This window comes from Arachis hypogaea, chromosome 20 (assembly GCF_003086295.3).
Source record: "Arachis hypogaea cultivar Tifrunner chromosome 20, arahy.Tifrunner.gnm2.J5K5, whole genome shotgun sequence".
NCBI classification, from domain to species: Eukaryota; Viridiplantae; Streptophyta; class Magnoliopsida; order Fabales; family Fabaceae; genus Arachis; species Arachis hypogaea.
Genome location: NC_092055.1, coordinates 18,388,271 through 18,403,106, shown reverse-complemented (window position 1 = coordinate 18,403,106; position 14,836 = coordinate 18,388,271). Strand labels below are relative to the sequence as shown.

Genomic DNA, 14,836 nt, shown 5'->3' with positions numbered 1-14,836 from the left:
AAGGTTCAAATGAGGCGGTTCTAGTTGCGTTGGAAAGCTAACATCTGGGGCTTCAAAATGATATAAAATTTGACATAGTTGTCTGGCGTTTAGAGATGCGTACGCGTGGGAAGCTGCACGTGACTCACTAAAGGCAACTCGTGGCCAGCGATTTCTTAAGCATTTTGGGCCCAATCCAACTCATTTCTGATGCTATTAAATCCAAGGATTGAAGGGGGATAGGAGAGGTAGTTTTAGAATTAGTTAGAGTTGAGTTTTATCATGCTTTAGGTTAGGTTTCTAGAGAGAGAAGCTCTCTCTTCTCTCTAGAATTAGGATTAGGGTTATGTTAATCTCTTCTTAGATCTAGGCTTTAAGTCTTCTTCTCATCTACTTCTCCTTCTTAGTTTCTTGTTGCTTCATCTTGTTCTTCTATTCATTTATTATAATCTCCTTTGTTTCTATACTTTGTTGTTGATACACTCTTGTTCCTTTTATTTTCTTTTAATGCAATTTGAGATAATTCATGTTAATTGTGCTTTCTTTGATTGTTATTCACTACAAAAAAAAGGGTTAAATGGCGGTTTTTTAAGGTAATTACGGCGATTACAACCGCCATTATTGCCGAAAATGGCGCCTCCAAGAAACGCCGAAATTCTGGGCGCCATTCTGGTTATTACGGCGGTTTTCTGAAAACCGCCGTAATAACCAGTGGATAATACGGCGGTTTTTTGGCGGTTAAAATGGCAGTTTTGTTGTTGTTTAAAATGGCGATTTGTAACCGCCGTTTTTACCTGGGTTTAATGGCATCTCCTCGTTTAAAATGGCGGTTTGTAACCGCCGTTTTTACCTGGGTTTAATGGCATCCTTCTCGTTAAAAATGGCGTTTATAACCGCCGTTTTTACCTGTATTTAATGGCATCCTTTTCGTTTAAAATAGCATTTCTAAACGCCATTTTACTAAGGTTTAATGGCATCCTTTTTGTTTAAAATGGCATTTTTTAACTGCCGTTTTTACCGGATAAAAATGCAGTTTTTACTATTATTTTTATCTTACTAAATAAATAATTTTTTTATTAAAATTCCACAATAACAAAATCATAATATATAGACAAAATATTATATAACTCAAAGTATTAAACATAATATATGATTTTTTAGTATTACAAATAAAAAATAATAACTCCTATACAAAGTATCAAACTAAGAAATATTGTTAATTCTATTACATTGGGTGTTTTCCTAGAGATGCTCAACAAATTTGCTACAGATCATTCCAACATTTTCATTGTTCATGTCCGTGTAAATAAATATTACCTGCAAAAGAAAATTGAATGTTAGAAATAAATAGTTGCTCAAATAAATAGCAAACTACCAGCATTTTGAAGAATTAAAAACTAAACCAACAGTCTCTCAAGAGGGACTAGATATTAAAAAATTTATTCATTAAATATATATATATATATATATATATATATATATATTCTAAAGGTAAGAAAATTATTCTTGTATGCACATTTTGATTTTTTTAGTCAACTCATCATCATCCTCAAGATTTCTATCTAGGCCTCCATTTGCATCTCGTCTCCTTTTTGCAGAATCAGCACTGCCTTACTCTGGAAGAAGCCTCACCCTTAGCTAGATGCTTCCCAGCACCATGAAGGCTCAAAGTATCATGACGATGTTTCTTGACCTGATTTTAACATTAAAAGTACATAAATAGAGGACATATTTAATGGTTAAATAGGGCAAGAAAATATTTGTAACAGTGAAGAGAGGAGAAATAAAACAAGTTATCTCAGTGGCATGCCAACTGGCTTAAGGATCCATGATAGACTTCTAATATATGTGATGATGAGACCTTCTGCCCAGTTAGCTTAACCAGTTCAACCTAAAAAGAGGCAATCAAACGAACTGAGAAATAGTGAACTAAGGTCTCTATCTCAAATATTGGAAGTTTGAAACTAACATAATTCCTTAAATTGGAAGGATGAAAACAGTAAATTTTATATAAAGAAGATGCTTTCAAACCAATTGCTTTGCAATCTCAATGACATCTTTCTCAATAAAACTTGTGTTCTTCAAACAATTATCACATGTTTTCTGACATGTTGAAGAATCAAACTTCTCCCCAAAATGAGCAAGCTGCAGAAAACACCTACAATCAATGTCATTTTCATAATAACTGACCTGAGACAGTTGAAGGAAAACATATTGTATAATCAACAATAAAAAAATTATATACAGCTAGATATCAACAGTGAAAATACCAACAAAATGGGGAGATCTGGATATCAATTATTACTTATTTCAAATAACTTGCCACTAATATAAATTCTGAATGATCTTCCAATTCCATACAATTTACTATTCAATTATCTGATACTAACATAATCACTGTAGCTATTAAATTATGATTCTACTCAAGCAAATCAATGCAATAAATAGTATCTGAGAAGCATATTTTACCCAGTGGTGCATAGCAAATCATGTGGACAATATCACTACATCAAATTAAGAGATAAAATGATGAAATAAATGTGAATAATATAACTAGTAGATCAAATAAAGAAAATTACTTAAATTAAAAAGCCAGTTTGCTAAAAATTAAACATAATGAAATTAATAAAAGAACTATGTATTATATTGGCACCTAGCCTATTTCTTTCTAATCCAATGAGGAATGCAGCTTCAGCCAATGCACCAAAAAGGGTTCCATTTCTTGCATCATCATTCGTAACAGCATATTCACTAACAAACACATGCATTTAAAGCCAATAAACAAAGTTGATCTTTCATTTATCAAATTCAAATATATAAATAAAGAATCCATAAATAATAATTCCACTAAAGAAATTAAAAGTAAGCAATATAATCAAACCTTTGGACCCGATCCTGATGTCTTGTCAAATACTCAGTATTTGGAAAACATGTCCATAGAATTATTTGGATATATCTAACAAATTTAAAAAACAATCACTAAATATGGCAAGCTAAAAAAGAATAAAGTGTAGTAGTTATAAATTCAAGTGAAACTAAAAATATAGTAGGATGAAATTGACCTATCTAATTAATAAATTGACAAATTAGAGAAAGCAAGTTGATGGCACTTACAAATAAAGTAGCGTTGAAACATTGACCTCCAAAGGAATGGCATAACCAGATATCGTTTTCAAAGTCATACATATCTAACATAAGGCCTCGAAGCTCGAACACCATTCTATAGTATTATTTAAGGCAATATAAAATGGATTACCAAAAAGATAATGATGCATTAGATTCTCTTCAATATTGAAATTTCTCTCTCTCTCTCTCTCTCTCTCGCGCGCGCGCGCACACACACACACACACACACACACACACACACACACACACACACACACACACACACACACACACACACACACACACACACACACACACACACACACACACACACACACACACACACACACACACACACACACACACACACACACACACACACACACACACACACACACACATATATATATATATATATATATATATAAGTGTAACCAGAGGATGCACGTGCATAGCACATAGGATCAAAGAAGCAGAGTTTTTACCATTGAGTTGATGGGTAACGTTGTAATCCTGGTTGGTGGCTGATATAATAGAAGATCCCGTCTGCAACTTTGTGTCGGACACAGCATATGAATTATGTGTCGTCAGCCACGAGTATTTGTTGAACGCCAAACCTTTCACCTACCAATTCAAAAAGGACAGAATGCAGTATCGTTGAGATTGAGCTCATGTACCAAAAGGGGTTAGAGAATACATATCTGGATCCTTCCATGGACCCTTATCAGAATGCATGCAGCCTCCATGATCAGCACAGGTACAAGTACCTCCTAAAAACTCTGGCAACTCACTATCAATGCAAAAGTAATGGATAAGAACAATGTGGAGTGTAAAAACTAAAAAGGGATTAAAAGTAATAATGAGTTATATGGCTCACCTAGCATCAATCACTTCTAGCAATTTGCTTTGATACTTGTTGCCAAGTACTTGTAAATGTAGAATTAATTTCAGTTTAAATCCTACTTTCCTTGAGAAAACTAAAGAGGATTAATTAGCATACAATCTTTGTTCTCACATGGATCTTAGATGTGGTCTTTGGGTCAAGGAAGATCTTAAAAAGTGTGTATTAATATTAACTAATATTGGCAAGAAGTTCTTAAAAAGTGTGTATTGAGGAGTTACCAATTGATTTTTATCAAGAAACAATTTCCAAATATAAACTTTAAGATACTCATTAGCAAAATCTAACAGTTAATTATGCAAAAGAATGACAGGAGTGCAGAACACCTTTACATCTGCTTAAGAAGGCCTCCAATTTCTTATGTCTCTCTCAGTTGTCTTAAACTGACCCTGCAAGTGGAAGGAGGGTCCCCAAATATATACAAAATCATTCACCTGTTGTTCAATGCACCCTCAGTTTTCACCTGAGAAGAACATCATAATTATAACAACAACATATCATGCAATACCTTGCAGGAAAAAAAAACTAATTCTGAAACATACCCCAAGCTTCAGGTATCGCATGCCATTAATGATACTGAGGCTTTCACTTCTTGCTGCACTGGTGTCAATTCAACGGGTATTAAGTTCCATGAAAAAACGCTCAGTAACAAAACTAAATCTAAAACAGAAAGACAGGAAAAACCATTAACTCTAACATGACATTTCACAGTCTAGACACAAGGCAAAGTGCACACTAATGGTTTAACTCCTCATTATTAACCTGACATACGGACATCTAATGGTGATTAATGTATAGCTCCAGAAAAGAAAACCCTCAAACATTAAATCTAAGAGACACATGCAGAAAAATTAGTAACCATGAAAAATTACAAAGCTTTATATTTCAGGGTTAAAACATGAAAGTTACATCTGAAATGGAGAACTGACATTTAAGTTCTTTCTAATTAGTCAATAATCATTTTTAAAAAATAAAATAAAATAAAACACACACACACACAACTCACAAAGGTCCTTTTCTTTAGTCCCTGCCTGCTGGAACTAAGCAGACAAATGATCGAAGGTAGTGAAAGAATAATACAAATCCAAATACAAAATGAAGGAGAATATGAAAGACCTAGTTAGAAGTATACCCTCAAAAGAAAGTAGGAAAGTAAACTCATAAGCATCCAAAATCATTTTTCTGAGAAGATGAGCTAGCTCTAGGATGAGAACTAGAACATGCACCATCAGATGGGGATTCAAGTCTCAACAGAATATCTAAATGTACCAGTAACCTTATTGCTTTTATCAGAATATCTAAATGGGGATTCAAGTTCTATATTGGCTAAGTTGCTACCCTTCAGGAACAAGAGCAGCCACCTGTGAATGTAAAGACAGAAAATTTAGTAGACATATACCCAAATAAGATGGAGGAAGTAAAAAGAAAGACATCAGAGGAACATTAAATTCACTCATTCTTTCACACTGTCAAGTCAGACTAGTAAGTCAGTGAAAGATTTATAAGTACAAATTTCAAAATCTAAAATTTGGCCCTAGGTATGAGCTCAAAAGAGAATCCATTGGTGAACAGTTTCCAATTTTCTCCATCACAAATCTTTCCTCACTTATAACCAACGCATAAATGATATATAATACAAGTAGCAGCATATATCTTTGAACATGAATAAAAACAGAATCAATCAAAAAATTTCTAGTGCTGATGAATCTTTTTATAAGAAGGCTATTTTGAGTTATTACCATAACTAAGTATAACTAAATGATAATATTGGCTAAAATCACATTCTATTGATGAAAATTTTCTAGTTCTTATACTGATTTGGAAAATGCTATAATAGATAAGGACCTATGGCTTAGAAACAATTCATCTCAATTATATCAACAAAGCAAAGGAGAATGATTGATGACCCAGGCACAAGAAATACATAAAGCATAAGCTCCTCAAAGAAAATATTAGACTCAAAGACAATAACACAAACACCTTATGGACAAGAAATTGCATGAAACATGTTTAAACTCAACTGATGAGAAAGATTACTAGAGAAATCATTTCAAAAACAGTCAAGTAATGCCATTGTTCTTTTAGATAATTCCTCTATGGCTTAGAAACAATTCATCTCAATCATATGGACATATTATATGGATAATGGTTCTGAGTGTCCGTACAATCCAGAGCTTTCCTCTTCACCAAATCAAAGCGTCAATGCTCGGCCATAGCGGATGTGGACTGTGGAGAAGTACACTCGCCACTACTACTCCACTACGATTCAAAATCCAGCGCTGGCCTGGATGAGATGAAAAATGAGTTTGTTTGGAATGTTGATCTCAAGAGTGAAGAGGAACAGTTTCCTATTTTTTATTCTAGTCACAATTAGGTGCAAATGCTTGCCAAAAACCTAGGGTTCCTATTTCAATTGCAATAATAGTAACTCAATCATAATCATAATCATAATCACATCAATAGCAATAAAAAACAGCAGTTACAAGTTTACAATAAGATATAAACCAGATTCAACCGCACATCTTCTTATTCTTGATGTTGCTGTTGATCTTGCTACGCAAACAGTGGAACCACTCGCAATGAATCCTTGCATACGACCTAAAAGAGGCAAGCCGACCTTACTGATCCAGAACGAAAAGGAGGCGCTGAGATTTTGGCAGAGAAGACACAGGGGACGACAAGGAGAGGAAGCTGGAGGGGCCGTCACCGGAGGAGATCGCCGCTAGAGAAGCTGTCGCGGGAGGAGATGTCATCAGAAAAGATCGTCGTTAGAGGAGATCGTCAAAGAACGCAAGAGGGAGAGGTGACTGCAGTAGCGCCGTACACGAGCTTCAACTTTCAACCAACTGAAGTACTGAACTAAGTGTTTCTGAAAGGGATTTCCAATTTGTCATTTTATATACAAGTGTTAACGAGGGTTCAAAACCGCCATAATGACTAAAACTGTCACCAAATTCAAATTTATTATCGGCAGCTACCCAAATTGCCATAATATCCAAATATTACGGCGGTTTTAAAGAACCGCCGGTTTTAAAGAACCGCCATAATATAAATGCCATTTTAAACTTATTTTTTTGTAGTGATTGTTGATTGCTTGTATTAGGTAGTGTTAGATTTTATATTTCTTTGCAATTTTATCTTGCTTTCCTTTTATGCCTTTCAAGTTTTTGACAAAATGCTTGGAAGGATGTTAGAGTAGATTTTTGTGTTCTTGGCTTGGGATGGTAACTTAGGTGAACTTGAGTTACTAATGTCCAAGTGATTGATAATTGATAGCCATTGACTCTAGCTTTCACTAAGTCAATTAGTGAGTGGCTAGGACTTATGGACTTGGATTGATAAAGCTCATTTGACTTTCCTTCACTTGTTAGAGGATGACTTAATGTGATTAATCCTTGCAATTATTATATTGTGGTCAGTAATAAGGATAGAGATCCTTAACCATCAACCCTTGCCAAGACCTTTATACCACTTGAATTTCGTTCACTTTCTTACAATTTACATTTCTTGTTTCTTATTCAAAACCCCAAAATATACAACACATAACCAATAATCGAGCACACTACCCTGCAATTTCTTGAGAGACGACCCAAGATTTTAATACCTCGGTTTATTTTTATTAGGGGTTTGTACTTGTGACAAACAAATGTTTGATTGCGGAATTATTTGTTGGTTTAGAATTATACTTACGACGAGATTTTATTGAGAAATTCTTTACCGACTGACAATTTACGTTCATCAAATTCACAGGCTGGCTCTGTATATAATTAATACATTGAGCCTTTAAATCACCTCTCTTTATTAACCTGAAGCACATGAGATCAAATAGGCAAACAATATTATGAAGACATTATAGTGAAATTAAGGAGATAAGGGAGCCAGTTAAGTGAGGACAGACTACAGACTTTCAACACACCTATTCTTGAATGCAAGAACATCGAGGATCTCAGGGTTAAAAAACAGGCGAGAGGCATAAAGGCTATTTTGAACATTGACCTCATTGAGATAGAAATTAGGCTTAAAGAGTTGTGCCACCAAGATAATAGGCTGACCATCATCTTTATCAAATAAGCCAAGGGCTTTGTCCACCAAGTCACCAAAGAGGGTGCACTTCATGATGTTTCCCTAATTTTTTAAGTGGAACAAAATATAAGAACAAACAATGTAAACAAAGCCCACCCAAACGATAAATCAATAGTAAATCACAAAATCAAAAAAAGAATTGAAAATAAATAGGAAACAGACTCTAAATCTTCCAAGTATAGTTTAATGAATTTACTCTCCTCTCCTGATTTTGTAACCAATGGTGTAACATCCTCTCTTCCTACGACATGACCCATACAGTCTACAAAAGAGTACACAAAGCAACCCAAAGAGCAAAGAGATTCATAAAGATACATACAAATTTAACCAAATAAGTAACCAACATTATACAATAACATTAAAAGAATGAACAAAATAACTAACCAGTTACTTGATTTACCCAGCAAATGGTTCTTGTTCACACCAACCATTGCCTCAATCTTCTCATATGAGATAAACTGAAAAGGATTAAATAAAAAACTGCCCCTGGGAAGAAAACTGATAGAGGTCTTGGTATAAAAGCTTAGTTTATACTTGTGGCTAGTTATTCGCACAGATTGTCCTACTACTTAAACAATAAAATTTTTCATTGCATAAAGTTCATGCTCACAAATCAAGGTCCTAAATACCGCCATATTTGACTTCGGAATGGAGCAGTGTATATAATCACCCTAGGCCAAAAAGAAGCAAATAGAATAAACCACAATGGACAAAAAAAAATCCAAAGTGAATCTAATTAGAAAAGTTTAGGGTTTGGTAACTGACCTTTTCATCTTGAAGCACCAACTCCATGCTATAAATCTCTCTTGGGTTCCACTTGCTAGGAAACTCGTAGAGGCGCACAATCCCGACCTTCAGATTCCAAGCCAGCTTTGTTGGGTTGATATCTGCAACAGCATCCACTTTTTGATTCAGGGCACCAACAGGATTTATGAGAGCCATAGCAAAACACAGGAAGGCAGAGCTCTATCAAGTATATAAAAGTCATTTTATTGTAAAAGCTATGGAATTTGAATCGGACACATATTCACAAATCTAATTTGAATAGAATATATAGACGATACGAAGAACACTGTTCGGAACCCAAACCCTAAACACCACTCTATCAAAAAGAAAGAAAAGAGCGCCAGATTTGAAACTTAGAGCCAATTTAAAAGATTTAATCATGCTATACCTCAGATTTTCATCTCTGGATCCGTGGCTCACCGTCATCTGCCAATCAGAAGGTAGCATTTCTCTTATCACCTAATCAAGAAGTCGCATTATGCTAATGCACCTCATCTCGGGATTGCCGAAGCCTAACACCGTAGAGAAAAGTCGCATTACGCTAATGTCCCTCGTCGACATCTCGTCTCCCCATTTTCCCCAATACCAACGGCGGGTGCAGTGCTTCAACCAAAGGGTAAAGAGAAATAACCTAAATCCTTTTGTTTCCCAATTTTAGTTTTAAAAATTTTATAAATAGATGTAATAGTAAATTTAAAAACAGGTGTCGAAGGGTTGGGTAGTAGTCCACTGTAGGGGACTACCCAACTTTATAATAATAAAAGATACATACATATATATATATATATATATATATATATATATATATATATATAAGTATGATATACAAAAAGAGGACTAGTCACAGCCTGCGGAATTTAGGCCGGCTAATCGAACTGAAATACAATAGAGTTTCAAAATTTAAAACAGCAACAACCTATCTCTCAAATTTTTCAAAAATAAAGCCTCTAAGGCAACAATGTTAAATATACAAAATATGAGAGAATACTACAACAAAAATAAAGCAGAAAAAAAATAAAGGAGAAACCATACTCCGCTTTGTCACCATGTCCACAAACTCACCAAGGTGGATTTGCGACCTGCGTCTGAAAAACAACAACAACATATGGTATGAGAACCGGAGGTTTTCAGTATGGTAACAGTGCCCAATATATAAAATATAAGGTTCCGGGACGCCAAAGACAATCCTAGAACTTCACATCACAGATATTTAAGCTTAACAAAATAAATAATTTAAACTAATCACCATAAACATGATTATCTAAACTTAGGAGATTTCTATCTAATACTAATCACACTGCTGTATCCCATAGCCTTCGCCAACCTAACCTTCGTGCGATCCCATCGCCACCGCCTCCCAATCCTCCATAATTCCACTAAAACACATTTAATCCAAACAAGTAAAGCACAATTAATATTCATATATAACAGGTAAGCCAATTAGCATTTAGACATATTATTCAAATAGGCATAACTCAAGTAATCAAAATAGACAAGCAGGTAAAAGATGCATATGATGAATGTATATCCTATTTGGCTCGTGATATCACTTGTCGGTTCAAAATGCCAACCCGACACATCTTGGTGATGTTGTCTTTCTTCTATAACCAGGGATATAGTGCCCTGCTCACTCTTACTTTATCTTGCTCCCGGCGAGTTATAGTGCCCGGCTCACTCTTTCGGGTTATAGTGCTCGAGTTCACTCTCGCGGCAGAAAGGTTATGTGAGCGGGAGACTGCCACAGCCCTCACATCTCAACGTAGCTGGGAGACTGCCTCGATCCTTATGCTGGCACCGCTACCTCAAACAAGCGAGAAACTGCCACAGCCCTTGCCCGAGGCCCATAGTGACTTGCCAAGACAATGCATGTCATGTGAGTGGGAGACTGCCACAGCCCTCACTTTTGAACGTAGGCGGGAGACTGCCACAGTCCCTACGACGGAGAACAATGCATGTCACAATCACATAATCCATCTCAGAGGTCACTACTCATAGCACACTTCCGTTCATACTCATTCCATTAACCATAATCATTCATTTCAAGTTCCAATCTCATCATCCATCATCAATATTTCAATTTCATCATCAATCCGGCTCCCTACTAGTTCAGAGGATAAATCCACGCAACTGACATACCAAGCCTAAGTCACCGTCTTCTAAAACTCGTATATAAATCCATTAAATCTCAAACATAAACCCATCTATACTAATCCTAGGCCTAATTACTAACCACAAGTCTTAAGAAGAAGTTAAAGGAGTTTTGAAAGCTAGAGAGTCCTTAAAAGTGAAGAAAAACACAATTTCAGCAAAACAAGAGTCACGCGTATGCGTGGGTGAATTTTTACTTGCTCGTGTACGCATGCACCTTGCTCGCATACGTGAGATACCAAACCCGAAAGGGTTGGTCGCGTCATGTGCACTCGTGCAGGTGTCGCGTACGCATGCTGTATCAAACTCAGAAAAATTAAATGCTGCAGAATTTCAATTTTAAACTTTAAACGCTCATAACTTACTCTACAAAACTTCGTTTTCTCCAAGCTTTATATCATTTTAAAGCTTTTGAAATAATCTTTAATTTAAGATAAAAAAAATAATCAATTTTAAAAACTAAGACTCAAGTTATGATCTGCCAAAGTTCACCAAAAATCAAGTTTTACACAAAACGTCAAAGTTCTCTAATTTACAAATTCCATAACCAAAACATACCCAAACATCATAAAACATTACCACACACTACACTTTCTCATTCTATTACACTTCAATTAACTCAACACCCATTTCACTTACTCTTTCCACCATAATTCAACAAAATCCACAATTCATAAATCAATATCTCAACCTTAACAATTTTCACACAACACAACTCTTGATTAACCTCATTCACCACCATTCAATATTAACACCAACCACAATATTCAAAACCCAATATCATCATCAATATTAATCGCCATCTATCAAAATCATATTCAACATCAATATTCATCATATATTTATCATATTTCATACATCACACATTCCAACACTCCATGTCATCCTCTTCATCATCAAACATAATTTCACATATAATTAATCATGCACAACCATCATTCAATCCTATCTTAAGATCAACTAGCCTAAGTGTCCATAAACATTACATATTACATAAAAGAAACCGAAACCATACCTTGACTGATTCCCAAAATGCACCAAACACCAAAACGAAGCCACCAAGCTCGATCCAAAAGCCTCAAACCAACTCCAACAAACATCAAAACTCAATCTAACATCATACAACATACCAATATCAAACCTAAAATTCACAAAAACAACTAAACATAAGGGTTTAATGAGACCTTACCTTACCCAATGAGATTAGGGGCAAAATCCAACAATATTCCAATGCTAGATCACCCATAAACAAATAAAATCACAAAATCTACTCAAAAATCAAACATAAAAATGTGAAATTACTTAGGGCAAAAAACTGGAGTAGGAGACACGAGTTCTTACTAGCAAAGCTTAGTTAGAAATGACGGGTTCGATGAGAACAACGCGTGGTCGCAAACGACTCGTCAATCGGAGTTCTGTAGTTCAAGTTATGACCAAACGAAGAAAAAGATGAATAGTAAAATCTCAATCTCTCTTCCTCTCTTCATTTCAGCGCCCCCTTCTTTGTTTTAGGGTAAAATAAGCTGAATGAGAACAACTTAAATCCGGTCCAACCCGTTAGCGTTTTAAGCCCGTTTAGCCCACCTTAGGCCAAAACCTTTAAGATTAGCGCCCGGTTTTTCGATTCTAAATTATTTTTGTCCTTTCAAAACAATAAATTAAACTTTCAAAATCTTATTTTTCTCAATATAAGATACCGGTCAGACTAGAGCCGGTACTGCTGGCTTAAGTGGCTGTACGCGTTTTTACAAAAAATTTTCATAAAAGATACATTTTTTCACTCAGAAAAATCTATTGAATTCAAATTTCACCTTTATATTTTAAAATTAAGACGTATAATTTTTTTGAACCGATTCTGGGCAGTTAAAATTATTATTTTATTAAAACGGTTATTCTAATTCTTACAGTATGATTATTATATTTTTTCATATTATTTTGTGAGTTTAACATTTTGTTAAGGTTATTGTTAAATTAATGGTTAAATTTGCTTAATGAAGTATGTTATTAGGAGTTGTTGTGTTAATTTAATGAAAGTAAAAATTAAATTTGTCATGTCTCTTGTTAGTTTGGTTGAATTAAGAATTAGGTTTTAATTAATTAGAATAATGCATTTTACCTATACTTTTAAATTAATTTTCGAATTAGTTTTAGCTTGTGAATTTAATAAGTAATTCTTTTTATTAGGATGATGCTATTTTCTCCGAGTTCAGTTGAAGTTTCCTTCTTTTGTTGTCTCTGCAGTAATATTCCAAGTTAGTTTTCTATCTCTGAATATAATGAATTGTTTAAATTTTATGTTGGACTTACTTTTCCTAGGATAGAGTTTTAGGACGGAAGTGGGAGAAGGTTGAGTAGTGACGCCTTCTCGAAAACCTTTTTTGCTAGAAAATTGTGGAGTTTAAGGGGTTGCGCATTAGAACGGTTAGGATTTGATGTTTTATTGAATGCTTGTATGTTATTGATTTATGCCTGCAGTTGTTTCCTATATGAAAACTGTTATATTAGTTTGATGGATGTCGCTGAATTAAGGAAAAGTTCTGCCGAGATATTATTTAAATTGTTTAAAACGTGTTTGGTTTGTCAGAAAATGATAACTATATTCGGTGGGAGATTCTAATTATAGGGGACACTCTGCTAAAATTTGTAAAAAATTTAATAATTTCTGTTGTTCGTTGAATTCTAGGGTGTGTATTTCGATATGATTCCAAGTCATCAGCTATGGATGTATGAGAGGGATAACGATGGCTAGGGGGTTAAAATCTGAATTTTTTTAGGGGGTTGACGCGTTTATTGCACATGTTTTCTGCATGAAACCGTTTATGTCTGAAGGAGTTTCTAGGTGTCAGTGTCAAAAGTGTCGGCTGACTAAGTGGTTAGGACCTGCAGACATAATGCTTCACCTCTACCATAAACGAGTTCAAGAATGGGTATTGGATGTGGATGAAACACAGAGAAATTGACAAGTAGGGAATTAACATGTTTGCTTCTAATTTGAATAGGTCCGGTTGTCAATCAACAAGGGTTCGGGTGGTGAGAGACCTCAACAGGGATGGAATAATTTGGGAGGCTAACCAAGAGAGATACAATGAGATGGTGTGTGATTCAATAGGTGTTAGAAAATTGGAAGAGGCAAAAGAAGAGCCTAACCTGGAAGCGAAGAGATTTTATCATCTGTTAAAAGTTATTGCGAAACCTTTGTATGAGGGGTCCGTTCGTTAGGAGTTGTCTGCATGTATTAGAATGATGAGTATTAAGTCGAAGTCAAATCATACCCAAGAGTCTTTTGATAAGTGGGCCACTCTTTGCAACGAACTGGTACCTATAGGGTCATGGTAACATGTCATCTTAAGCAAATTTTAGGGTTCTTTTTTTTTATTTTTTTTAAGTTTTAATTAAATTTCTTATGTTTTCTAATAAAATTTAATAATTAATCAAATATTTGGAGTTGTGATAGTATTTTTATGTTTTCAAGAGTTTTAGGCTTAAAAAGTAGTAAAAATAAACCCTTTATCACAAAGAAAGCACAAAGAAAATAGAAGCATGGCCCAAGAAGCATAGCGTAAAGAACAAACGCGTACCCAAAGGGAGGAAAACTTGAGCCCAAAACACATATGCCCGGCGTACATGTCCACCAGGCCTGATCTCTTCACACTCCAACGGTTATAACTTGAACTATAGAGGTCCAATTGCGTTAGAAAGCTAACTTTTAGAGCTTCATAATGATATGCATATGTCTATAGTGGACATTTAGTTTCAGCCATGTACCACCATCATCTTTGGGACACGAAAAAACAGCACCCCAGACAACTCAAAATGCAAGCCCGGCGTATTCCA

The 14,836-nt window shown here is 35.0% G+C and overlaps 1 protein-coding gene across 31 annotated transcripts; it reads right to left on the bottom strand.

Moving 5' to 3' along the window:
* Positions 1–1,085: 1,085 nt before the first annotated feature.
* Positions 1,086–6,856, bottom strand: LOC112782846 (ATP-dependent DNA helicase Q-like 4A). Of its 31 annotated transcripts, none has more exons than XR_011878434.1 (12): positions 6,506–6,856; positions 6,151–6,269; positions 5,118–5,346; positions 4,528–4,585; positions 3,962–4,448; positions 3,570–3,874; positions 3,094–3,199; positions 2,861–2,935; positions 2,011–2,124; positions 1,790–1,870; positions 1,496–1,672; positions 1,086–1,296 (listed from the first exon to the last, which is right to left on the bottom strand). XR_011878434.1 is itself a non-coding variant. In XM_072229620.1 (12 exons), exons 7-11 carry the CDS (start codon positions 3,159–3,161, stop codon positions 1,580–1,582), a joined length of 444 nt encoding a protein of 147 aa, XP_072085721.1. In that variant the 5' UTR covers positions 3,162–3,199; positions 3,570–3,874; positions 3,962–4,448; positions 4,528–4,585; positions 5,118–5,346; positions 6,151–6,269; positions 6,491–6,856; the 3' UTR covers positions 1,086–1,296; positions 1,496–1,579. The 31 variants fall into 31 exon arrangements, 19 of the variants coding, with proteins under 19 accessions (XP_072085721.1, XP_072085737.1, XP_072085726.1 ...); XR_011878437.1 differs by having other exon boundaries at positions 4,312–4,448; XR_011878439.1 differs by having other exon boundaries at positions 6,603–6,850.
* Between the last annotated feature and the right edge of the window lie 7,980 nt (positions 6,857–14,836).